Source organism: Eretmochelys imbricata, chromosome 13, assembly GCF_965152235.1.
Source record: "Eretmochelys imbricata isolate rEreImb1 chromosome 13, rEreImb1.hap1, whole genome shotgun sequence".
Classification (NCBI taxonomy): Eukaryota; Metazoa; Chordata; order Testudines; family Cheloniidae; genus Eretmochelys; species Eretmochelys imbricata.
The window spans coordinates 7,458,094-7,484,794 of record NC_135584.1 but is presented as its reverse complement, the minus strand read 5'-3'; the positions used below and the strand labels follow the sequence as shown (position 1 = coordinate 7,484,794).

General features: G+C 42.7%; 1 protein-coding gene across 1 annotated transcript in view; it reads left to right on the top strand.

Annotated features, from left to right (window-relative positions):
* The window catches only part of NTSR1 (neurotensin receptor 1), a 103,014-nt gene that overhangs the window by 58,162 nt on the left and 18,151 nt on the right, over positions 1-26,701 (top strand). The window contains exon 2 of the mRNA XM_077832586.1: positions 16,467-16,668. Coding sequence (XP_077688712.1) covers positions 16,467-16,668 — 202 coding nt within the window. The remainder of the gene's footprint in view (positions 1-16,466; positions 16,669-26,701) is intronic.

The following is a 26,701-nucleotide window of genomic DNA, read 5'->3' as shown; positions in this document are numbered from 1 at the left end:
CAACTCCACTGATCGCACTGGAGTAACTTCTTCATTGCAGCAGGGTCTGGGAGATCAGAATCGGGCCCAATGTCAATTTTTATGTTTCCTGTTCTTTATTAACTCTCCACCAGGACCTCCCTTTGATTGGATTTCTCTTTAGCATCTCTGCATCCAGCTTCATGCAGAAGGATTTAGGCACAAGCTTGATTTACTATATCAGTGCAGACTGACCAGAGCCAAATTAAAGCAATCAGGGGCTCTAGGCACATATCTCATGCACTCCACCACAACACACACACACACAGGACACTTCACCCTTTGGGGAAGCAGCAAGTTTCAGAGTTAGGACAAATGGGGCAGTGCATACCTCTTGAAACGATTGTTTCATGTCACGTGCACACTCAGGCAGGCACTGGCTACCCTTCAGTTCATGTTTTCAAGCTTTTCTTTGCTGCTCTGAGAGCTAGAAACATTTTTTTTAATGAATCCAGAAATTCTGATCTCATCAAGTGACTCCCCAAACTGAGGGTCTAGGCTTGGTCTTATAATACCTTATTCTGGCCCTGAGGCTGACAAGGGAGTGAAACCAATAATTAAGTTTATGTGGTTAGGGCTAGATTGTGGTTTTACTGTACAACTAGTGTAAGGAAATAACCCACAGCAGCAGCAAATTACTACTTACTAATTACTTGTGGTTTTACTGTATGCCCAAGGAAATGATCTATTTCAACAGCAGATTACTACCCACCATCCCCTGACCTCGAACCAGTTCAGCCGCAGAGCTGGCATGTGAAGGGCAAAGCCAAAGCTTCCCCCACTCCCTGACCTGCTCTCCTCCTTGTGAGGAGTAGCAGGTATATAGCGCCAATTTGCTCCTAAATGCCAGGACTCAGGTCTTACTCCTCCTAATGTTTCCATATGGCCACAGTGCAGTCCATATTTATTTTTGCCTTTTATACAGTGCATCTATCATAGATCTCTAAAAAAGTGAGGGAAGTGACAGAAATCCACTGAATGCATCCGATGAAGTGAGCTGTAGCTCACAAAAGCCTATGCTCAAATAAATTGGTTAGTTTCTAAGGTGCCACAAGTCCTCCTTTTCTTTTTGCGAATACAGACTAACACGGCTGCTACTCTGAAAGAAATCTACCATCACCTCCAGTTTAACGGTTCCCTGGCTCTTAACGTTCAGGGATCTACACAGCATCTGCTTGAACGCACAAACTCCGTTCCTTCGCTTCGCAGCACAAACATTGACTTATAATTGTAGCACATGTGTGGGCCCTTTAAATATTCTAACACACATGCATACAAGTGCCAGGGCTGCAATCACCAGGACTTGAAGGGATTTGATGTTCCCAGATGATGAGAGAGAAAAAATAAGGATAATTGACTGTCATTGGATCCTGGTCATTCAGACTTGCTCTGTGAGAAAATATTCAAGCATAATAGATTCACATTCACTACAATGAATATACTGAGCATGAATCGAAGAACCATGGAATACCAAGCAGAAGTTAAAGAAGCAGAGATCCCTGCTTTGGCCTCAGGAAACATCTGCTATGATTTATTTACACAATTGCACACCATTAAGACATGTAACAAGTCTGCACTGTTCTCATTAAGACGAGAATGGCTGCACCTTCTTAACCAATCTCAATTTACAAAGTCCATACTAGAAAAACGTGTGTCAGCTGCACTGAAAGCTTACAGTCATGTCTAACGGCTTAGGAAGTGTGATGATTTTCTTCTCAGTTTTGACAAGGGCATCACTAGTTTCTATCTGCAAAGCAGAATCAGTCAGAACCGCGGGGAGCATCATAACCAGGCTAGCTCCTTCTTTGACAAGTGGCCACCATCTGATATGCCAGGGGTTTTCTCCACCTATTTCAAAGGGAAGAAAGAAGAAAGGAAAGATGTAAAATAGCCCTATGACTCCACCGCCCATAGGGAGCTGGAGTAAGACTAGATTATTTAAATGCCATGAGCATTGGTCATTACAGGAGGAACGTTTATTAAAATATATAGATGGCAAGCAAAGAGCAGCGTTAGGATAGAAAATTAAATGAATTGTGACGGGTGATGAGTAACAGCCCCTTTACAACAGCGAGCGCAGACCAAAATCCCAGCAGATTTTGAAAAGTGAAAGCCAACTGCACTGATATATTATTTAAAACATAATTTCAACTTGTCATTTGAAGTTTCATGTTTATTTCCCTCCTCCTCCCCACCGCAGACTAGAGAGTGGCTGTTTGTTTAAAAAAAAAAAAAAGCAAAAGCTGTAGCAACAAAGGGTTTCATTGTCCAAGGGGAAATGTTCAAGTAAGTTTCAGTTCAGCCAAAAATGATGCAACAAATGGAAGGAAATCAACAACAAGACCTTGAGAAGCAAAGTCAGGGCTAATGAACGGATTGGCAATGTCCTATAGTTTTCGCTCCTATTTGCAAGCAAAATAGGGTCAATTTAATTAATCACCCATGTAGCTCAGATATTACCATCATTTATGATTAATAATAATAATTAGCAAATATTGCCACTACCTGTGATTAGCATGGAAATACTTCAGACCTCAAGATCTTAGCTATGCAAGGAAATGATGTCAGCAGGTATGCAGTCAGGCCCAGGAATGCTACCACCTTTCAGCGCCGTGATGGCTTTGCAAATCTCTTGCTTAGCACGAGGTACATTGAAGTTGTTTTGCACCAGCTGCTGTTTCATCTGGGCAAGTGATTTCTCTGTGAAGGGAGACTTACAATTGGGAAGGCTGGCAGAATGTGTTCATCATCGACACATGTTGGATCCTTTGTGGGAGAGCAGTTCATTTCTATCTGCTCTGTATATGATTAACTCCTGATGTGTGGGTGATTAATTTTCCACCTCCAGATCGTTAACTGTTTTGCATTCTCATCAAGTAGGATGCATATGGGCTTGAAAATGCTCCACATTGTGTATTCGTAAACAGTATCCCATCTGGAACCAACCAGTCACTCCGTCTTTGGTGGCTCATGGGTATAAAGTGATAAGCTACAGTAACCAATAAAGCAACACTATATTGCAACAAAGAAGCCATACTGATGAAAATGCAGTTTACGTGGACCCATCAGATCTCACCAGTGGATCAGATGCAGACCCCAAAGCAATTAATATGTGTGGAGCAAACAGGTGGAAAACAGACACCAAATGGGTTGTTTGCAAACTCTTTGTAGCCAGCATTCAGTTTCTGATGCTGTGAATTGAATTGCAGCTTCCATGGGAGCAGGACTGGGCCCTAATGTTGTTATGGTGTCTTCCATTTCTGTCATGAAAAATGCTTCTCAGGAGAGCTGTTGTGCCCATGAGATAGAGTGTACAGCAGGCTCCACGCACGTGCACAGTAGCAGTGTCTGTAGCATTTAACAGTAAGTAGCCCTTATATCGCGGTTTTTACCTCACCGCGCTTTACAAAGCCAGCTCGATAGCCTTTATCCCCATTTTATAGAAAGCTCAGAGAGGTAAAGTGCCTCTTTCAAGGTCACAGACTGCAGATGCTCAGAAGCACCCCTAGGGAGGGAATCCAGTTCACCCTACACCCAATCCTGTGCTCTATCCACTGGACCCTGTTGTACTCCCCTAACCCTTTAATATCTGGATACTCTGGCCAAACACTTACAGAGCTGACCTATGTGGGAACCATAGGCAGAGCTGTTGCCTAGGGTCAGCAATTGGAAGACAATAGAGTAGATATCTGAATGGCAGATTAGGGAGTCTTTAACCATCCAGGGTAGGGTGACTAGATAACAATTGTGAAAAAATGGGACAGGGGGTGGGAGGTAATAGGCCCCCTTATAAGAAAAAGTCCCCAAAAACGGGACTGTCCCTATAAAAATGGGACATCTGATCACCTTAGTCCAGGGTTCCCCTGCATCTCCAACCATATAGAACAGGGCCTACTGTGCAGCATGTCCTGTCTTCTAAGTGGTAGTTGCTATAGGTCTTAAAGCATGTAGGTGAGGTTTGGAAATATTGCATGACACCATTAAACTCCACAGAGACACATCGATTTTTTTATGTAAATAAAACCTGAATAAAACTTAAACATCAACCAACAAGAAAAGACTAAAATATCTTAATATAAGCAACCAGCCAGAGTGAATATACAGGTAGCAGCTGTATTCGCAAAAAGAAGAGGAGGACTTGTGGCACCTTAAAGAGACTAACCAATTTATTTGAGCATAAGGTTTCGTGAGCTACAGCTCACTTCATCGGCTGCATCTGATGAAGTGAGCTGTAGCTCACGAAAGCTTATGCTCAAATAAATAGGTTAGTCTCTAAGGTGCCACAAGTCCTCCTTTTCTTTTTTAGTGAATATACAGTATATCTTCAGTCTCATAAAACCGCAATTACTTCAGATATTTTAAGCAGGATCAACAAATCCTCTCAAATAAAACCCTGTTCCATCTTTAATGCAAATGAGACTTGTTAATGTGGTAGAAACCATGTTTCAGAGTAACAGCCGTGTTAGTCTGTATTCGCAAAAAGAAAAGGAGGACTTGTGGCACCTTAGAGACGAACCAATTTATTTGAGCATAAGCTTTCGTGAGCTACAGCTCACTTCATCGGATGAAACCATGTAAATTCACTTGGAAAAAATGTTAACAATCCATCAGTGCCTGCATCATCACTGAAGTACTGGCTCTTTGTGAGCAGAATGAGCTTGGCAAATGGAGTTACCTATGGTGAAGCTTCACTTATATTTGCATGACAATGGAACAAATCCTGGGCTCTTTGATATCAGTGAGAGTCATTCCATTAAAATCCCTGGGACTAGGATGTGACTCAGTGACTTCAGATTGCAGGTTGTCTTCAGGCTTTTGTCCACTCCTTCATCTAAGCCACTGTGCTGCCCCCTGTGCAAATACAAATTACAATCAGTTTGCTTTCTCCATGGCAGAGACTGTCCAGAAGCCTCTAATGAGCCTGTGATGCCATTCCCAAACTGGTCATGAGGGTGTGCTGAAGTGCAACACGTGTTGCATCCAGCTGTGACTTTGTTTAGTTATTCTATAGAAGTGGCTGGGATGTGACTGTCAATATCGATTGCTGTGTCAAGACAAACGCTCCTCGTAGGAGTATAAGGAAGTATGTCTAGTGTTAAAATCCTAGCTAACGGCCTGTAAATGTCCATTTGAAATAAGATGGAACCACTGTTGAAATATGAGATGTACAACTATTCATACTCATCCTGGTGCTCCTTTAATTTACACCAGTTTAAATCAGTGAAGCCTATGGAGTTGTTCAAATAGAGGTGGATCTGAATCAGCACACGAATGTGCAGTTCTTTCTGAGCTTCTTCACCCCTACAGTTTTGAGGATGCATCTACCTAGGGAAAGGGAACACTCATATTTTTTGCTTGGTTTCCTTTGCTTGAGGTGTAGACATCTGAGGCCTGATTCTCTTCTCACTTAAATCAGTTTTACACTAGTGTAATTTCACTGACTTCAAGGGAATTAATTACTCCTGATTTACATTGGTGTAAGTGATAAGAGAATAAGGCCCTTAGTTTAACATTTTCTGAAGTTTGCTGCATAATTATGTGAAGGTTCCTTAACTAATTCCTACTGATAAAATAAGAAAAAACAAAACAAGTGCTGATTTCCCCTTCCTGCCTCTTTCAGATATGTAGCCTGATGCTATCATATATCCCCTATGGTCACTGCTGTGTCATGTGCTAACTTCAAAGGTTACATCTGTAATTCATAGCAGACCGCAACATTTTGACATCAGATAGCTGTGCATGTGAACAGTGTTTCATATCATTATAACCTTTATTTTAAATGTCTCCAGATGATATTTAACACTCTGTTGAAAAGGTTTTGCTTGGGTGGAATTAAGTTGCTCCTGAACCCTCTTGGTCTATGCATATCATTCCCAGAGCAAAACAGTTAGGCCACGTCTACACTACCCGCCGGATCGGTGGGTAGTGATCGATCTATCAGGGATCGATTTATCGCATCTAGTGTAGACACGATAAAAAGATCCCCGATCGCTCTGCTGTCAACTCCGGAACTCCACCAGGGCGAGAGGCAGAAGCGGAGTCGACGGGGGGAGCGGCGGCCATCGATCCCGTGCCATGAGGACGCGAAGTAAGTGATTCTAAGTCGATCTAAGATACGTCGACTTCAGCTCTGCTATTCTCGTAGCTGAAGTTGCATATTTTAGATCGATCCCCCCCCAGTGTAGACCAGGCCTTAGAGTAGAGCTTTTGGACTATGTGAGATCCCTCTAGAGAACTTCAAGCTCTCCGAAGAGTCTTGTGGAGGATGCAAAATATGCACACTACTGATGTGTTTTTTTTAGTTATAGCATCTTAGTACCTATCAGATTGTATTAACAATAATATTTTGCAGCTATACCTCTAAGTGCTTTAGAAAGATGGGAAAGTATTATTGCCACTGGTTTACACGTAGGGAAACTGAGGCACAAAGCTGTTGGATGTTTTTTCTTAGATCACACAACAAAATAGATCACACAACAAAAAAAATTATGTGCCTGTTCCAAAAGGGAGGATAGAATCATAGAAATGGCCAATTAACACCTACACAATCAGGGCACAAAAAAAAGGGTGGAGGGAGAGTGGGTTATAGATTATTGTAAAAACCCATAAATCCAATGTCTTTATTAAGTCCATGATTTTTAGTATCTAGCAGACATGGGCGGCGGGTGAACCGCCAGTTGGAGGAGGCTAGCCCCCGGCTGGCCCAGCCTCCCTTCCCTCACTGGAGCCTTCCCCCAGCCCCCGACCACAAGGCAAGTGGGCAGAGCACAGGCCCCCACAGCCCCCAAGCACAGGGCAGGCAGGCAGTGCATGGCCCCAGGCCCCCCAAGCACAGGGTAGGTAGCCCCAGTGCCTCCAGACCCCCATCTCTCCCCACAGCAGCGCGGCCTCAGCACCTAGTGCCCCCTAGCAGAGGGCAGCCCCAGCCACCCTAAGTCTCGGCCGCCCTAGCCCCAGCACACTGCTTTCCTGAAGAGGAGCAGCCTGCTGGGCTGGGGCCAAGGGGGAAGGGCAAGCAGGGCTTCGGGGAGAAGCATGGGCAGGGCCATGCCACGCTGTTTAGGGGGGCACAGCTTTCCACAGCCTATGCAATGCGCTGCCCAGGCTAGCAGATTTATGAATTTAAGCTCCCAGGCTTGTTGTTTGAAGGTGTTGTTCAGGTTTCCTTTGAGGATGAGGACTGAGAGATCAGATAAGGAGTAATCACTTTCTGAAAAATGTTCACCCATCGGCGATAGGGTGTTTTTGTCTTTTTATCATTTTTCTGTGTGAGTTCCTTTGATGATCAGTATGCCCCACAACACACCTTTCAAGATGAATGGGTCCTACACATGCCTATCACAATATGTGGTGTACCTCATCCAGTGCAATAAATGCCCCACTAACAACTATGTGGGTGAGATGAGACAATCACTACACTCTCAAATGAATTTTCCTTTGTAATTCCTGTGTAATTTTCCTTTTTCAGAAGCTTGTCATACTCTGATTGTCAGAGCATGAAATATTGCAATTTGCTAGGGGTGTTTTAATTATTAAGGGCTAAAAATAATCACCACCAGTTAAAAAAAAAAGATAATTATGACCAATGAGTGAGAACTGGAAATTTTGTAAAATTCATTTAGTTAAATTATCAAGATTCTTAGCAGTCAAATTTAGCAGATCTAGCAGAATGTGCTCTTCTGATTGACATATACTAACAATAAATGTCTCCACTATCAGAAGGAGAATAATTTACTTCTAATTTCCACTGGAAATTAGGTGAGCCAGAATGTGGTAGATTGTTAGATCTCAGATATAGGGTTTAATTGGTTTGCTAAGAAACAAAATATGAATGATTGTTTGGATTATTGGAAGTTTCTAGCATCACATTCCAGGAAGTCCCTAAACACAGAGTCTCTAATGACCATTTCTCAAGTGGTGCTCTTGGAATTCAAGAGGGCCTATCTATCTTAGATATTTATATGGCCCCATCTCCGTAGTATCAGAGCATCTCGCAATCTTTAATGCATTTACCCTCACAACACCCTTGTGAGGTAGGGAAGCACTTATTATCCCCAAACTGAGGTACAGGAGAGGCCATAAGAGATTTGTCCAGAGTCACACCAGATTGGAGCAGGAACTGAACCCCGGTCTCCCACAGCCCTGTGCCCTAACCACTGTACCATCCTCCCTGATGTATTGGTAGAGAATCTCTGTGCTAAAACTTTCTCACCAGCAGAAAATCAAGAGCTTCAAAGCCAGTGTCGCTCTCACACCTCAAGACGTGTGCTTCAGCTCAAAGCTGAAGGTTTCCTGAAGGGATAGTTGATGTGAGGAAATATGAGCATAGAAAAAGCCGTCTGTCCAGGTCAGTTCCTAGCAGCTCACTGTTTTCCACATGCCTCTGCAGGATATTCTGGATTTCAATCATCAGACTTCCCACATCCAGAGAGGGAAGAAAGAAAATTGGCTTTCTTCCGGTCCCAGAACTCACTGCTGTAAATTATCCCTCATTTTGGCCACTTCCCACTTCTAGTCCCTCTTTTATTTTCAGCCAGTTGACATGGCAAGCAGCTGTGTCCTTGTCTTAGAAGGCATAGCTTTGGCATCTCTGAAAAATGAAATATTTGCCTCTGCTGTGACCTCCATGTTTCATCATGTAACAAGGGGTCGGAGGGGGAGGGAAATCTTTCTTTTGAGTCACACTTGAACTTTGTACTGTGACTTGATAGGAGCCTCTGTCTCTGCCAGAATAAAGTTATCATAACTTGAGGCTCCAATTAGCCATCTATCTTGGTCCATTTTGACAATTGTTTATTTTCAACTATCCCTCAGTTATGCTTCTGCTCAAGCCAACTTGCTTTTATGCTCATGGTTCTTGGTTTTTCTCACCCATACTTCGAATGCCTCAGCTTTCCATATCCAAATGACACCAGAATGGTTTGAACTGTAAATAAGCAGGGTCCTCGGGCAAACAGTATTTGCAAAGAACTGCAGATCCGTTCTGAAGGTTTTGTTTAAAAATACGATTGGTTTTATGTGGTCTGTTGACTTATGAGATCCATTTTGTGAGGAAGGAAATTGTAAATCAAAACCAATGGAACTGCTGAAGACTGTATATCGCTACTAAGAGATTCTAGAATGTGTCACTTAAATGCAATTCAAGCGACTTGGGTTGTCACATTGGTATGAAGTTTCCATAACGAGAAGAAAAGGAGTACTTGTGGCACCTTAGAGCTCATGAAAGCTTATGCTCAAATAAATTGGTTAGTCTCTAAGGTGCCACAAGTCCTCCTTTTCTTTTTGCGAATACAGACTAACACGGCTGTTACTCTGAAACATAACGAGAAGGTGACTTATCTCAATTAGATCACAATCTTTCTTCCAGGTCTTCTACATATCCTGAAACAGCTGCAGGACAATGAGGTTCTTCTTTAAAAATAGCAACAACAGTCTCCAAACGTCACAAAAATAAAGAGGAGGATGGCTTAAGGTGAAAGCCAAGAACTCCACTGACTGCTAATGCCTCTCATTTTGAATATCAGCTTTGAACTTCCATTTGATGCATCAGTGGAAAAAGTGCTTAATGTTCAGGATTGTCAGTTCAGAGGCTTTGTGGCTGCAGGCTGTTAAAAGGGAAAATGAAGTGCAGTTGAAAATATATGATAGCTGGACAGGTTTATCTGGAGATATGATTCTTTAGGACCAGATTCTGAGTACATAGGAAGGAACACACAATATCTTGCAAAACAAATCCACCGCATAATCCATTGGTGCCTTTACCGATTGCCTTGACAAGTGACTATGTGAATTACCGTCTTCCATTCCGACCTCTTCCGTGGTTTTGACTAATCCTCAATGCTGACAGTAATGTGTCTCTTTTGGCTGCAACCACTAGAGCCTGAAAATTACCCTCCTTGACTTTTCCCTCATGCAGAAGCATTCTCGTTCCTTTGGCACATACATGTGTCAAGAGGAGAAGTCACCTGTGAGGCCAATGATTAAGTGTTGTCATGGGGGATAAACATTCTGTGTCACAGCTTGTCCTGGTAGTGTTATTCAGAGCGCACTTGGGAGTGCATCATTGCTTGGTTCCAGTGCTGCTTAGGGCAGTCAGCCAAACAACTTGTGAATGAGCTGTCACCCATGTGGCTGGTTTAGAGACAATGGTCTTGCAAGTTCTTTTGCAAGGTTGTTCCATTCCAGTGTAAGTTAAATGTGGCTGTGAGTCAGGCTATGCACTAGGAGTAGTATTTGGATTGAACAGCTGAAACTCTCAAACCCTCTGTGTGCTTCTCTCTTACTCCTAAAAAAAGGGGTGGGGCCTGGGCAGATGACTAAGGACAGATGCTCAGCTGCACACTCCCCTTGTAGGTTTTAGTCCTGCCTCCAGATAGGAGTATGTAATTCATGGTAACCACACCAAAGCGTTTCCACTAACGCAGGATCAGGTTCCCATCCGCTTTTTACCTTGATGTAGAAATGCAACCCACCGCACCCTCCGTCATGTGTATGCATGCAAAATATGTCCAAGCGAAGGGATTTCTTTAGCCCCTCCTTCAAAAATAGAAAAGCCCAACACAGAGTTCGTGTGAGGAGCTCACCAAAGTAAATGAAGAATCCTTCCAAGGTGGTCCTGCTATTACAGTGTGTTGCTCCTGGGACTGGGGGGGGTGGGTGTCACATAATAAACCTTTCAGGGCTTCTAATTTACAAAATTCATTTCAGCTCTCCCCAGAGTTGCTAAGTGAAGTGATATGTCTATCTTGATGTTGCAAATAAATTCAAGTCCGCCTCAGTGGTATCCCAGGGAGACCACATGAGCAGAACAGTTCAGGGGAAGACTATGCAAAGGCACAATGCTTCAGAATAAACCTCAGCAGGGACTGGTGGAGCTTCTGTTTTGAATACAGAAGAGTGAGAGTTACACTAACAATCACAGGAAAAATCCCCGCAAGATGGATGTGGCTCCGATTTAGTTTTTCTGTGGTTTTGCGAGTCTCTTGTTAGCATTACTGCGTGACTTCTATGAAACCCACAGTCACAGCTGCATGGACAGACTTCAGAGAAACTTCAGAGAAGCCTGATTTTATTGAGGTGATTGTGCGGGGCTGATGAATTATTTTTAATTTAATTTTTATACATTTCCATCTGTTTTATTTCTCCTAAACATATGAAGCCCCAACCCAGTCCATCCATCTTCTGTGTCAATCCGCTGGTAGGTGTTAAATGTGTTGATGTTTATGTGGAAGTTAAGAACTCGCTTGGCAACAGGGAGTTAAAAGGAAATCAGCTATCAAAAAAGTCAATTTCAAGTGCACCTAAAGGTCAGGGAGCAAAGGGTTGACTAAACAAATCACTTCATTGCCATTTGAACCGCAGTAAGGCCCAGTCAGATTGGGGCACCATGTGTTAGGATCTGTACAAACAGGAAGAAAAGGGGCCAGATTTTCAAAGATATTTAGGTGCCTAAAAATACAAATTGGCACCTGGGATTTTTAAAAGCTCCTAAACAGGTTAAGTGCCTAATTCCCACTGAAATCATAGGCCATAAATGCAACTTTGGGAGGGAAAACAATTCAATAGAATAATTTGTTGTACCCTAGATCAGTGGTTCTCAAAGCCGGTCCACCGCTTGTTCAGGGAAAGTCCCTGGCAGGCCGGGACGGTTGGTTTACCTGCCGCATCCGCACGTTCAGCCGATCACGGCTCCCACTGGCTGTGGTTCACTGCTCCAGGCCAATGGGGCTGCACTGCAGGAAGGGCAGCCAGCACATCCCTCAGCCCGCACCACTTTGCGATCGGCCGAACCTGCTTTGTGCTTGTGGAAAACTTTCTAGCCAAGATGTCACTAGGAGAGTGGTACTGAGTAGGGACATTGGATATGATTCTGATCTCGCATGGGCACAAATCCATTGGTTTCAGTAGAGTTATTCCTGATTTACACCAATGTAAGCAAGAGCAGGATCTGATCAGAACACTGCTGGTGATGGTAGGCATAGCCCGTGAACCTAAACTCTAGACCCAAACAAACCCGAATGTTGAGGGAGTTCAGATTGAGGACCATACATTTCCATCAGGAGCCAAAACAAGGCTAAGACTGAAGCTGGGAGTAAATTTGAATCAAGATTCAATTTAGATCCAAACTTGGTAGGCCAGGCTTGTTTTATTTGCTCCTGTTCTGATGAGAGACTTTTGCGCGAGCTCAGATAAAAGGGTGCTTATGTTTAGCAGACCAACTTGCAGAGGTGGGGAAGTATGGAAGTTCAATTGCTGGTATTTTTACAGAGCTTGGAGGAATGGTGGTACAAATGCTGCTGATGCATCTGAGAGTTAGTCTGAGCTGTGCATGCGTTCATCAGTATCATGGATTGGGGCTGATTCTACCTCTGTCGGAGTCAATGAGAACTTTGCAGTTAGCATCATGCCCCTAAAGATGATGTCTGCTTGGAGAAATATTTAAATCACTTATAGCCAAATGTTCAAAGGGTTCTTTCCTTGTGTGTCAGCACCAACATGCATGCCCAAAGCATGATTTGGATGCATAGACCCCAACATGCATGCACACGAGCTAGCCAGATACATACAGATTTGCCTCTCTGACAATGGCAGGTTTCCCATTGTCTTCAATGAGAGTTGGATCGGGCATTTTGAGCACCATCATTCTTTCTCCTGAAAATGAGGTGGCGCTGGGCCACCACTCAGCTCAGTTTTGGGGCTGAGCTCACAGAATTTGATTAAAAAGAAACACGATTGGAATAAAACCACAGAATACTTGGGGCTAGGAGAAAGGAGATGGGCTTTTAGCAGCATTCATTGCTTTCAGGGGGATCTGCTTGTATATAATTTTGGACAGCAATGAAAACCTTCTGCCTCTGGGGGAAGCATTGATTCTGTCTATAATTTTTTTTATCATCAGAGCCTGGGTATAAATTGAGAAAGGAAAAAAAAAATAGTCTTTCAAGGTAACTGCCTTCCGCCATGATCTGCTTTTCATGTTTTGTCACTATACATTCTTGAAAGAGAAAGTCAATAAGTTTCCAGGTAGTCTCTCAGGATTTCTGAAGAGTGTATAATAGCAAAGAGGTGTAAGCAAAGAAACAGAGCTTTAAAGAGCTCAATAAGGATACTGCATGATTCCTGTGTGACTGCTGGGCGTGCGGCCAATTTACGGGTGGGGCAAAAGTTTCTAGCTGAAAGTTAGTTAACGCTGAAACACAGGGGAGCAGGTAAAGCATTTAACATTTCCCTTTATTGAGTGCAGTAGTTATGCATCAGGTAAGGAAGAAGTGTATCCAGCAGTTAGAGAAACTGAAATGGGAGTCAGGACCCCTGGGTTCTTCTCTTAGCTCTGCCATTGGCTTGCTGTGTGAATTTGGGCAAGTCATTTTACCTTTCTATGTCACAAGTTTATCCCTACCTCAGAGGTGTATTGTGAAGCTTATCTAGGTAGATCCAGATGCTCAGTGGGTGTTAATCTGCACAGCTCCATGTATTTCCATGGAACTGTGTCAGTTTGGACCAGATGAGAATCTGACCCTTAATATTTACAGAGCACTTTGAGGTTTTGGGGTGGATTTCAAAAGATGAGGCATTTTTAAGGCCCAGCAGCGTATAATGTACCAACAAGGTAAGATGTCTTTTTTTGTAGAACATACAGGAGTCTTGCTTAGAAAATGTTCAGAACAAAAGCGATTAGCAGATAGTCTTAATGAAGTGTATCCAGGAGTTTCCTCAAGAAATTGACCATAGAAGAACTCCATTATTATTTATGCATCCGATGAAGTGAGCTGTAGCTCACGAGACCTTATGCTCAAATAAATTGGTTAGTCTCTAAGGTGCCACAAGTACTCCTTTTCTTTTTTCCATTATTATTGCTAGCAGTAGCCAAAAAAGACCTATTCATCATATGGATAGCGAGAGATGGAACACAGCTGGTTATTTTGTTAAAGTACATCAGGATCTGGAGCAAACTGCTATGCATTACATACTAATTTTTGGTCTAGCTAAAGAAAAGTGGGTAACAACAATTCTTTCTCTCTTCTCCAAAACTAGACTTGCATCTTTCTTAGATTTATGAACCAAAAAGGTAAATACTTGTAGCTGCAGGGTGCCTGTTATCCACATGTTTGTGTAGTACTTATTTTTTGCATTACTCCTGGTATAAATAATTCATAAAACTAATTGGTGTGTATCTATCTATCCATTCCTTCATGACATTTATAATGCACTCATCATCCAAGTGGATAGTCACCATGTCTGAATTAGATTGAGACACAGCTGGTGGAAATAACAGCATACGAAACCATTCTTTTAATAAGTTATCATCTGTTTATTTGACTTTCAAACGATGGATTTTGATTTATTGTTTTAGACCATTCAGATGTGATGGAGACCTAGCCATTTTGGGAAATGAAGTTAGAATGATCTCTGTTAAAATGCTAATTTTGACTCTGGCAAAAATCCCTATAATTTTTAGTCTTAACAAAATTGTTTTAATGGTTTCAAACACTTGTAGTAAATGGTTTAAATATTGTAAATGTTTTGAAATTTTAAAACTGTTGCATCCATTAATTTTTTTTAAGGCTTATGGCTTGTGGTGCTTCATGGACGACTAAGATGGAAACAATTCCATGTGGATATCATAAACTACTCAGACACTGCTCTTGTAGTTTATGATGTCCACAGAACCCGCTAGTTAAATGATTTCCTTGCCATCACTGTAGCTCATTTTCCACTCTAGAAGTTTGAGCTTTCTGGACAAAGGTTTCAAAAGAGTGATAGACACTTAACTACACATTTCTCTTGCAATACTGCCAGTGATGTTGGGTTAAATATAAATGCTAACTACCTACAGCTAGACCTATAACACTTTCAGTTCCTACAAATGTACAGGTTTCAGAGTGGTAGCCATGTTAGTCTGTATCAGCAAAAAGACCGAGGAGTACTTGTGGCACCTTAGAGACTAACAAATTTATTTGAGCATAAGCTTTCATGGGCTAAAACCCACTTCATTGGATGCATGCAGTGGAAAATACAGTAGGAAGATATATATACACAGAGAACATGAAAAAATGGGTGTTGCCATACCAACTCTAATGAGAGTGATCAGTTAAGGTGGGCTGTTATCAGCAGGAGAAACACCCACGTTAACTGATTACTCTCATTATAGTTAGTATGGCAACACTCATTTTCTCATGTTCTTTGTATGTATATATATATCTATAATATGTGTGTGTGTGTGTGTATATATATATATATACACATATTCCTACTGTATTTTCCACTGCATGCATTCCAATGAAGTTAGCTGCAGCTCACGAAAGCTTATGCTCAAATAAATTTATCAGTCTCTAAGGTGCCACAAGTACTCCTCATTCTTTTTACAAATGTACAGTCACCAGAGTCTAGGAGTATAAAGACTCCCATTGACCTCAATGGGTTTTGAATCAGGCCATAATAATCATGGTGGGAAATACATAATAAGCTTTCCAATTCAAATGTATAGGAGGAAGAGGCTTGTTAGTCTGATATATGCTCGTCAGGTTTCAGCTCAGAGTTTCATGCCAGTGTACATTCTCTCTCCTAACTCTCTCTTGCTCTCTCTCTCACTGTGCTGTGCAGATGAACCAGAGTTTTATGACACTGGAGTGGCAATATAAAGTGGCTGCGACCTTATCACACTGAGTCTTGGCATGGATTAAAAGTGCATCCTCAAGATGTAGATGCCTCTAATTTTCTTGAAGCTATTGCTTGTTAAACTCACTTCCTGGCTGAGTTTGTAGATACTACAGTGAGAATGCACAAATGTTTCTGTTTGATGTTAACAATGTCTTCCACTTGAGGCAATCACTGGTTAATTTGATCTTCCATTTAATTTTATCAAAACCCCAGGAACCAAATAATTTCTATTAAAAACAATACAACTTCCACTTTTTATTCCGATCAATTTTCATTCTTAGAGTACAATGGTTATTGGATAATTTGATCACCAGCTAACAAAAAAACTATCATTAAATCTACAAGGAAAGGCCAGTATTCTGAATGCAACAGAAGAAAACTAAGCCCAAAAATTGCCCATGGTAAGAAAAGAATACAATAAGAAACTGTTATTCAGAAAACATTGATAAGAGCTACCGTATACTATGAAAGCTGAGAAGTATCCTGCTGGTCATGTGGATAAAAACATCAATGGTTTATTTCAATCAACATATTGGATTGATATAGGGACAAGGCACTATAACTGAAGAAAAATTGATTTAGCCACTTGCATCCAATTTTCTGCCACCTGAGTGAACTTATTTCACCTTTGTTTGAGTTTCCCCTCTGTGCAATAAGTCCTGCATTCCAAAAGCTAAAGGTGTAGCCTGTAGGTCTCCGTTGCATGCTATTTATCTGATATCATGTGAAATAAAATATGATCTCCTGATTGAAATCCTATGTGGGTTTGCCATTTGTATCTCCTGCAGGTCAACACGTTCATCTCCTTTGTGTTTCCAATGGTCGTCATTTCTGTTCTGAATAGTATCATCGCCAACCAGCTCATCATCATGTTCAAGCAAGCAGCACAAGAAAACCAGGTCTGCATTATTGGAGGGCAGCAGACGATGCTCAGCATGTCCATGGAGCCCAGCCGTGTGCAAGCTCTGAAGCACGGAGTGAGAGTCCTGCGTATGTACCTGTGATGTTAAACATTGAATGAGTTAGCAACATGTTCTGGGACATACCTGGTAGAATTACAGACACCAGCAGTAGATCTGGTTGCAGTTTTTCTCCAAATCTATTTTTCCCAATGAAAAATGGCCTCTTTTGAAGGCCAAAACTTCCACAAGAAAGTTTTTGGTTTACAAAATTTTCCAGTTTTTCCTCAGACCCCCAAATTTTCATTTTTTTGTTTTGTTTTTCTCCCTTTTTCTTTTCTCCTTTCCCCTTTTTTCCCCATGTTTGCCAAGGAATGCAGTAAAATGAATGCTATCTAGGGTTTGGGGAGTTTTTCATTCTTTTTCTTTTTTTCATTTTCCGTTTGCCACACTCTAACTTTTCCAAATCCTCAGCCTTGGAAAAGTCGAAGAGTGACAAACAGAAAAATGAAATTCTCTGACTGCTACTCAGAAGCTATTCAAAAGTTAGAGTAGTTTGGAAAAGTTGGAATAACATAAGTAAACCCAACCTCCTGGATATCACTTATTTTATTGTCCTCGGGGGGAGATCAAAATTATTATTATAGTAATCAATAATTATTATACTTATTATTATAATCAAAAAATTATTCAAACTCTAAAGTGGAAACAACTTCTGAATTTCCTGAAGAATTGTTTTTTTCCATTTTTAACTGACTCTAACCGAACATGTTACTGGTCTTGTGTCTCATCACTAGTGAATGGATGATAAATTTAAGGTTTTACAGTTGCAAGATAATTTGTGGGAGCACTTAAGTCCATCTTTAAGTCCATCCTTATTTAGAAAAACACTGAAATATGTGCTTAAAATTAAGCATGTGCTAAAGTGCCATCCCAAATAGGTGAGCTTTCTTGAGTCAGGGCCCAAATACTGAAGCCATTTTAATTATAACTTGTGGTTTTACCAACAGCTCAAGAGCTAAGCAGCAAGATGCTAAGGATAACTTGTATAGTCAAAGATTTGGATCTGTACTTTGACTACCTTATGCACACAACACTGAATAGAAAACATGTGCACAATGATCTCAGCTGCATGTGCAATTAACGCTGTTTGTGTATGCAATCACAGTAATTATGCATGCAAATGCACTTCAGTTTTTTCATGGAGACTCTTCTCAAAATCCATCCCTTGGTATTTTCTAGTCCAATTTATTTTCCTTACCACACAGTAAAGTCAATTGCTGCTGTGAAAATATTCTTTACTTTATTGGAGCTGTGCAGAAGACTCGTTTTTTCACTTAAAATGTATCTGTGTGTGAAAAGAGACTTTGGCAGATATTGTATGTAGTGTTGTTGCAGCCGTGTTGGTCCGAGGATACTGTAGAGACAAGGTGGGTGAGGTGATATCTTTTATTGGACCAACTTCTGATGGTGAGAATCAAAGGATATCACCTCACCCGCTTCGTCTTTGACAGATATTCACAGCTTTGATCCAGGGTTCAACTTTGCCATTTCACCATTTCTGTTGGTGACAATGGCAGAATCCTAAACTTCAGACAAAAAATCATGAATTTCCATCCCTTCAAACTTCTGATGAAATATTTTCCCCCTGCAAAAATTGACATTTTCACAGCACATTTGAAACAATAACGTTAAAATGTCACAACCAGCTCCACTGATTTCACCAAGAACACACGTAGCCCATTTTTTCACTGGTTTCTACTTTTATGACTTGAGGTTTCAAAGGAGACAGTTTAAGTCCCTGAGGACAGTTTGTTTGTGTTTTTCATTACCTGGGAGGGTTTGGACAGTGTTATCATTTCTCTCTGAGGGACAGGGTTATTTTCTTTTCCGTTTACTGCTCACTGGCAGTGGTGAAGAGCTGCTGAGGTTTTGCTCCGGAGGCCATGTTAATGGGTTCTGTGGCTGGACCGAGTTCCAGCATTCACTCGATGTCAGCAAGGAGAAGGAGGAACTGCATTGTGGAGCAGCAGGAATGGTTCCATCTGCACATTTACATTAACGCCACTCAGGGTTCAGTTGTGCCATATCAGTACAGTCCTGCACTGAAGGTTTTCCTGAGTCGTGCTGTCAAAGAGGGCACCCAGCTTAGTACATCTTCCAGAACTGCCCAGGATACATGTGGAATTTACCTTTTCAGTGTAATGGACCACACCTCCTACCCATCCTCTTCCGTTCCTTTGGAGCAGCGAGCACTCCATGTGCTCAGGCAAGCATGAAGATTGCATTTGTGGCTGCACAGAGGCTGCATTTTGCATCTTTCCCCCAGCCCACATTGTGCACCCATTCACAGGAATAAACTGTGGGCTTCAGTGAACTACAGCCAACCCAAACTTCTGAATAATTTAAATATGGTTCAGAGAGACATCCAGGCCCAGCTTTTGCAAACATGCCCAGGCAAATAATGGATTCACATTTGCACACACAGTTATTGCGGTTGCACAGACCATTGCCATAACTAGGAGTTGTGACAAAGCTCTGTCCTTGCCTCTGTGGGTCCTGCGTTTCCTGGTGGATTTCACTAGCCTCAGAGGCTCACTGTGACCTTCCACGTAACCCTGCTCTCTCTAGAGACAAGGGTCACAGTCTACTGAGCCATTTTCATCATAAGCCAGCGAGGGAGGTGAATAGAAGTTATCCTTCCTTGCACAGTCTCTGTTGTCTCCCAGTCTCAGTGATTAATCAGGGGGCAAAGGGGTAGGGGGGAGCCCGGCCCCACCTTCTACTCCAGGCTCCAGCCCAGGGACTCTAATAGTATCAGCTATGGTAGCTGACCTTTTAGAAACATGACATGTACGATTCCCTGAGCTACTTCCCCCACAGCAGCCCTCAGTTCCTCAAGCTCCACTTCACCCTTACCTCAGGGCCTCCTTCCTTGTGCCTGATATGGTGTGTACTACTCAGCCTCTCCAACAGCACAACTTCCTCCCACAGCTCCTGACATGCACACCCACCTGACTGACTGGGAGGCTTTTAACTAGTTTCAGCCAGCCCCTGATTGGCTTCAGGTGTCCCAATCAACCTAGCATTCTCCCTGCCTTCTGGAAAGTTCTTAATTGGCCCCAGGTGTCTTAATTGACCTGGAGCAGCTGCCATTTCACTTATCCTGGTACCAGGGATTTGTTTAGCTTGGAGCTAATATATCTATCTCCCACTACTTTTCTATAGCCATCTGGCCTTGCCCCATCACAGAATGCATATGTTGTCTAACCAACCATTTGCATGGGCGTTCAGGATAATTACCTGGAGAAATTAGGCTATTGTGGGTGCCTATTGAAGTGACACTGAGAGTTTGTGGTTGCCCATTGTTGTGGGTAACACGATTTATCTTCTTGCTTTCTATACACAGAGTCCATAAATCTATTCAGCACATATGCTCATATGTACACACTCTTGGTGGTAGAGTTTATAAATGAAGCCAAGAGCAAAACTGCTGACAGAATTTTAATCAAAAATGGTTTAGTCAATAACATTTGAGGCAATGCAGAGATTGCTTTGTTCCCTTTATTTCTATGCAGAGCTGCGGTTCAGACACAGGTCAAATCAAAGATCTCGAACCTGGAAATAGAGCTGACCTATGGCAAACTTGATGTCTTAACTTAATGGGACAAGGGAAAAGCAAAGGAATCTGGAGAATAAACTGGGAGGTGATAGAACAGAATCAGTTAAAAAAAGGCACAGAAAACATTCTAATAAAAGACGCTTCTCTTCTGTTTTATATGGTGACAGTCGCAGGTATAAAGTACAGTGTGACAGTTTTTCTGGTGGTTTTCCATACAGCCACTGTCATCATTACCTTGGTTGAAGCTGAAATGCTTTCCCTACTATGATGTCTGTTCGACCTGGTCTACCCAGGAGTGAAATCTTAGCCCTATTGATAGCAAAACTCCTATCAACATCCATGGCGCCAGGATGTCACCCTAGGATTTTTCAGGTCCATTATTCCCAATGAGTGCAGCACCACAGCTCTGATGGAGGCTGTGATAGACGAGGCTGAGGCATTCTGAACACTATCTTGTCTAGCACTTAGTGAGAGAAAGGATGATCCTGTGGCTAAGCAACTCACTGGGGACCCAGGAGGCATTGTTCCGTTCCCAGCTTCATTGCAGTCTTCTTGTCTGACCACGGGTAAGTCATGTAATCTCTCTATGCCTTCCTTAACCATCTCAAAAATGGGGATGATAATACCTCACAGGGCTAGTATGAAGATAAATGTATTAATGCTTGGGAGGAATTTAGATATTACAAGGGTGGAAGCCATATCAGCACCTCAATGGATTAATATTTTATTCTATTTTTAATACTTCTGCCTATTTCTATTTTTCAAGTGTCAGTCTTTTCTCGCTCAGCCCCAACACCTTTGTCCTGACACTGAGTTGTATCCTTTAGATGACGGAAGATAGATTTCTTCATGAATAACAATGCAAAAAACTAAATTTATACCTCTCATTCCCGAAGAGTGACTCCCTTATAAAAGAATTTAGTCACAAATAGGTGTCTCTTTAAGACACTGTAAGACATGGGTCTTTTCTCCAAGTAAAGAAGCTTTTGTTAATTATTATATTATTATTTTTTCCAGGCAAATTTTCACCTTGAAGATTTAGTGCCAATGCTCAGGAAAGCTGTTGCACATTAGACATTTGCCAGAACAAGAAGCAATGGTCTCAAGTCACAGTGTGGGAGGGTTAGGTTGGATATTAGGAAAAACTTTTTCACTAGGAGGGTGGTGAAGCACTGGAATGTGTTACCTAGGGAGGTGGTGGAATCTCCTTCCTTAGAGGTTTTTAAGGTCAGGCTTGACAAAGCCCTGGCTGGGATGATTTAGTTGGGGATTGGTCCTGCTTTGAGCAGGGGGTTGGACTAGATGACCTCCTGAGGTCCCTTCCAACCCGATATTCTATGATTCTATGATTAGGGCTTCAGTACAAATTACGTTGGTTTAGACTCCCCAAGTCAGGATCAGAGTGTGGCCATGAAGCAAAGCGCTTCAGCATTGCTTCGGCAGCAACACCAGGGGGCAGTGTGCACAAGAGTTCATATAAATACCTGCTCCACCACCCATAGGAGTGTGCAGCATCCATTCCTCATTGGTACAGTAACTCCATATCATGTAATTACCCAAGCTTGTCAAGGGACGCAACCCCATACGCTAGGTGTCCCTAAACCTCTGACTGCCAGAACCTGGGACTGGACAACAGGGGATGGATCACTAGATCTGTTCTGTTCACTCCCTCTGATGCATCTGGCACTGGCCATTGTCAGAAGACAGGGTACTAGGCTAGATGGACCATTGATCTGACCTAGTATGACCATTCTTATGTTCTAATTTCACTGCTTTAAGATTCCTAACCGCTCTCAGAAAGTATGTTTTCATCCAACCATTGGAATATCATAGGCTAGACTTGGCAGCTCTGAATTCACTCAGCACAATACATTAGAGCAGTATGTTACCAAAAGAGGCTAATGGCACTCAGAATCAATAGCTCATGAATTAACACATTATTTGCTAGCATTTACATCCTTTCTTGGCTACATTTACTTTTAGTTGTGTCCTAAATAATGAGGAAGTTCAGAGCCAAAGAAGGTATGAGTTGGGCTGCTATGTAGACCAGACTGGCAATTCATTAAATTTGTGGGTTTCTGATCTTAGTCCTACCCAGATGTCAGTGTGGGTGTGAGAATCAAAATTCAAAGAGCTCAAAGAGCTGACTTCTTGCCAGTATCTTATGAGGACAGTTCTGGGTAATTGCCTCTGTGTGTCAGCATGTTCACTCTGAATCTCCATGAATAGAATGCATACAGTTTTGCCTTCCCCTGCCCCAAATTTTCCTTCCAGTTCTCTGATCATTAATTATGATTAATGTTAATTATTAAATAGTGCTGAGCTTAACCTCTTTACTACTGAATGATGTCCCAAGAAGTGTGAAACTTCTGTGCAGCTGTGGTTCCTGGTGTTCTGCTCATTTGACTTTGTTCTGTAGTAAGAAACCTTTTGCCTAAACAAATCCACTATCTGCCAACAGTAAAGTGGTTCATGAATCCAGGGCTTACGGTCTTCTAAGACTTGAGTCTTTTATGCATATATGTACATAACATCTCCTAATATATAGCCTGCAGTGTGTAAAAACTTGCCATCTGTTATCTGCTGGTTATTTGCTCTTCTCATACAGAAACCATTAAAAGAGACAATATAGGTGAGGGAATATCTTTATTGGACCAACTTCTCTTGGTGAAAGGAACAAGCTGGGGTGAAAGTACGTCTAGGGACTGACCGGTATGGGGCTGGGCTGAGATCGGCTCTGGCCCCCGGAAGGGGTGGGGCTGGGGAAGATCAGAGCCAGTCCTGGCCCACCCAGTACTGGCAAGTGCCTCCTTCCCCTTCCCTGGGGTAACAGCGGCAGCTGGGGGCTCTGGCAGTGGTTTAAAGGGCCCTGGGCGGTAGCAGCGGGCGGAGCCCTGGGCCCTTTAAATCGTCCCTGAAGTCCCACCACCACTTCCCGATGGCGCCAGGGACAGGGCTCCGGCCGCCACTACCACCCTGGGCCCTTTAAATCATCCCCGGAGCCTGCCGGAGCCCTGGGGAAGCGGCGGCGGGGCTATGGGAACGATTTAAAGGGCCCAGGGCTCGTCCGCGGCTACCGCCCCGGGCCCTTTAAATCACCGCCCCAGCCCCGCCACCACTACCCCAGGGCTCCGGCAGCAATTTAAAGGGCTGAGGGCTCCAGCTGCTGCTGGGAGCCACAGGCCCTTTAAATTGTGCCTGGGGAAGTCGATCCACCCCAGTACGGTGCACCGGCTCTTGCCAGTACCCCGTACCGGGGCGCACCGGCTCACTTTCACCTCTGGGTACAAGATTTCAAGCTACACAGAGCTCTTCTTCAGGGCTTGGGAAGGCTGAGTGGCTGAGCTACACACAAGTTGGGACAGATTGTTAAGCATAAGGGGTAACACAAGTTGTAGAGGCCACTTGAAATGGAGCAGGCAATAAAGGTTGGACAGTGACACAAAAGGAGTTTGAAGTGGGTTATTAGGGGTTAGCAGGCAGGTGTTGTTACAAATTGTTAGAATGAGCCATGAAACCAGTGTCGCTGTTGAATCCATGAGTTTTGGTGTCCAGTAGCGTTATGAGTTTAAGTTCGCAGGCTTGTCTTTTGAAGGTATTGTGCAGGTTTCCTTTGGGTGCAAGCATTTAAAGAAAAATTAACATCAATTGTTTTCAAATACATTTAGCCAATTTAGTCAGGCAACAAGCCAAATAATTCTCACATTTCACCATTCAGTACCTGCTTTTTTAATTCATTCATAAGTATTTTAAAATGTTTTCAATATTTGAAAAGTACTTACATACCGACTGATGCATACAGTAATATATGCTTTAAAAAACAAGAACAACTGGTATTTTAATACCTAATATTTAAAACATGCCAGTGAACACAGATAAAATCTTGCCCTACGTTGGATATTAGACATGCAGGTTGGGGGCAGCCAAATTAGGGCTGGATGAGAAATGAAGCAAATGCTCCTGTCCCTTTAAAACAAACCAGGGACACTGTCAGACCTCCTAACGTTATCAATGCCACAATAACCAGGTAGCAGGTGGACGTGACACAATAAAAAATTATCATATTTCAATTCCAAGTCTCAGAGTGTATGGTTACAAATGAGAAAATATTTTCAAACGTGGGATGAAGTGCCCCTGGAGAGAGTTTGAGCCTTTAGGGCTTGATCCTTCACGCAGTGAAGTCAGTGGTAAAATGGCACGATCAGGTAATTACTCACCAGCATGCCACAAAAGGGCAAACACACAGCCCAGTGTCCAGGGTGTAGAATTCATAGTCAGAGTGGGCTTGGAAGGGTAACCTTAGTATCCAGCATGCTAAGGGGCAGCATGCAGTTATGTTGCTCCAGGAGCAGGGCAGAATCCAGACGGCGACCCTGAGGGTCACAACCTGGTTCCTGTTCAGAGCCGAAGTAAAGAGCTGCTGGGGTGTAGACACCATGCTGTCTTCCCAAAATTCATTGACCCTGCTTCAAAAGGCAGGAAGGCTTCCTCGGAATGCAGTCTCCGTCCCCTTGCTGATTTGTATGTAAATAGAGTGTCCTCTGTTTTGGTTCCACTCTGCTTCCTTTACACTGGAGACAGGTAGTTAGCTGCCTTTCCACCTGTTTTTCTCTGTGTTTGGTCACCGATGTTAAAGCATAATGTCAATGAGAAGCCATAATTCCTCATATAGAGTTAAAGCAGATATTTCACAATGATTTTAATCACCAGTGTGTCACAGGCTTTCATAAAGGACCTTACCTGATACACTTTGTAATATTGTATACAAGCAGTTGATTCAATTGCTTATCATTAGGTTCAGTCCCCTATCTATGAAGATAGGGCTATTCTCCCATACTGCTAGTTCAATGACTTTGTTTACCTTTTATATAAATGTACGTTAATTGTCTCTGCCTGATGACCAGGCTGGTCAGACAAGCAAATACACACTCCTTTGTCTAAGACAAACTGTGCTTATGCTTTGCTTGCCAAACACATTATAAGGATATAATTCTAGCACCTATCCACAATTCTTTGCACAAACCTTGTATATACATCACACAAGAATATTAATGATCAGTGAGTTATTAGTATTCCAGTGATATATTACATGCCACCTTTTGGGTATATATGATGACAACAGAGTGTTAGGTGTACTGAGTATGTTAGGTCTGACAAAAGTTGCTGACACAGAGTAGTGAACCACCAATGGGCCTCTGTGTCACAATGAGTGGTGGTTATTAATTATTATTATTATTACTTATTATTTCTTTTGTAAGCTGCATATGTATAGGGATCATTTCCCCCACTGAAATGCAGCTACCTCTGCGGTGATGGGCCACAGCCACACAGATCATTGATATAGGGCCTGATGCCAAGCCCACTGATGTCAGAAGGAGTCTTTCTATTGACTTCATCAGGGTTTGGATCAGGCCCATAGTGCACAACAGTGAAGAGATGAGACACTGAGTTTAAGGATGCTAGGGAGAACAGGTGGTCCTTTGGTGTGACATAATCCCACACGGCAACTTGGAGCCCAATTCCAGCAAAAGCTTACCCATCCCAGCAGTCCCAGTGAAATCAGTGGCACTCCTTGGTTGAGGAGGTTTGGGCCCTTGGATTCTAAGGTCTTCTCTAAAAGACACCAAAACAATTATCTCAGTTTATCTACTTTGGAAGGGTGAAGGAATGAGCCGACCCTGCTGGAATTGAAATCAGCAGCTCCAGAGTACTTAGAGGTTTCAAACCTGATGCTGACTCCAGTGAGCCATCCTCTATAGCAGCTTCAGAAGGTTGTCTCTTGTAAAATGCCATGTGTCTTCAATTCCAACTGACTTCAAAGGGAGCTGAGAGCTCTTGACACCTGCTGCTAGTCTCAGCTCCTCCTGGCATCATGCCCATACAGACATTAATATAATTGTGTAAATATTACACAAAGCATGTAATGTACTGCACAAAGTTAGCACGACCTGTTCTCCAAGAATTATTGGGGTATTCAGTGACCTCCTAGCCACTGCTGGCATTAACCCTTACAACTGTCTTTTATCTCAAATAACATGGTACCGTTTGTTGTTCTTTGTGTGACATCTTCTCTTGTCATGGCATGGTGGCCACCGTCTTGGCTGACACACTGGGGACCTCCAGAACTAAAAGCATGCATTGCTACAGCTTGAGTTAACGAGCCCCGGCTCTGTAGCTGGGGACTGTAACAACTCATATCCCATGTGGGTCGGCACAGTGGGGGACCTGTAACACACACTTTCCATAGGCATCAGCTAAATGAGCATATAAAATGGGTATACATAAAAGCCGCCTCTCGAGAACTCAGCATTGAAGCAAATCCCTAATGTAAGCCCCATTACACAGTCTGAGATGTCATTGCCTAGCAGAGTCCACGTTCCTTGAGAGGTGTTGGAGATGGATGGCTACGGACGGGCTAACCCTCCAGAGGCTGAGATGTTTAGTTCAGATAAGGCTGGGAAAAATGGCTGTGTAGCCAAAGTGCTTCTGCCTTTGCTCAACT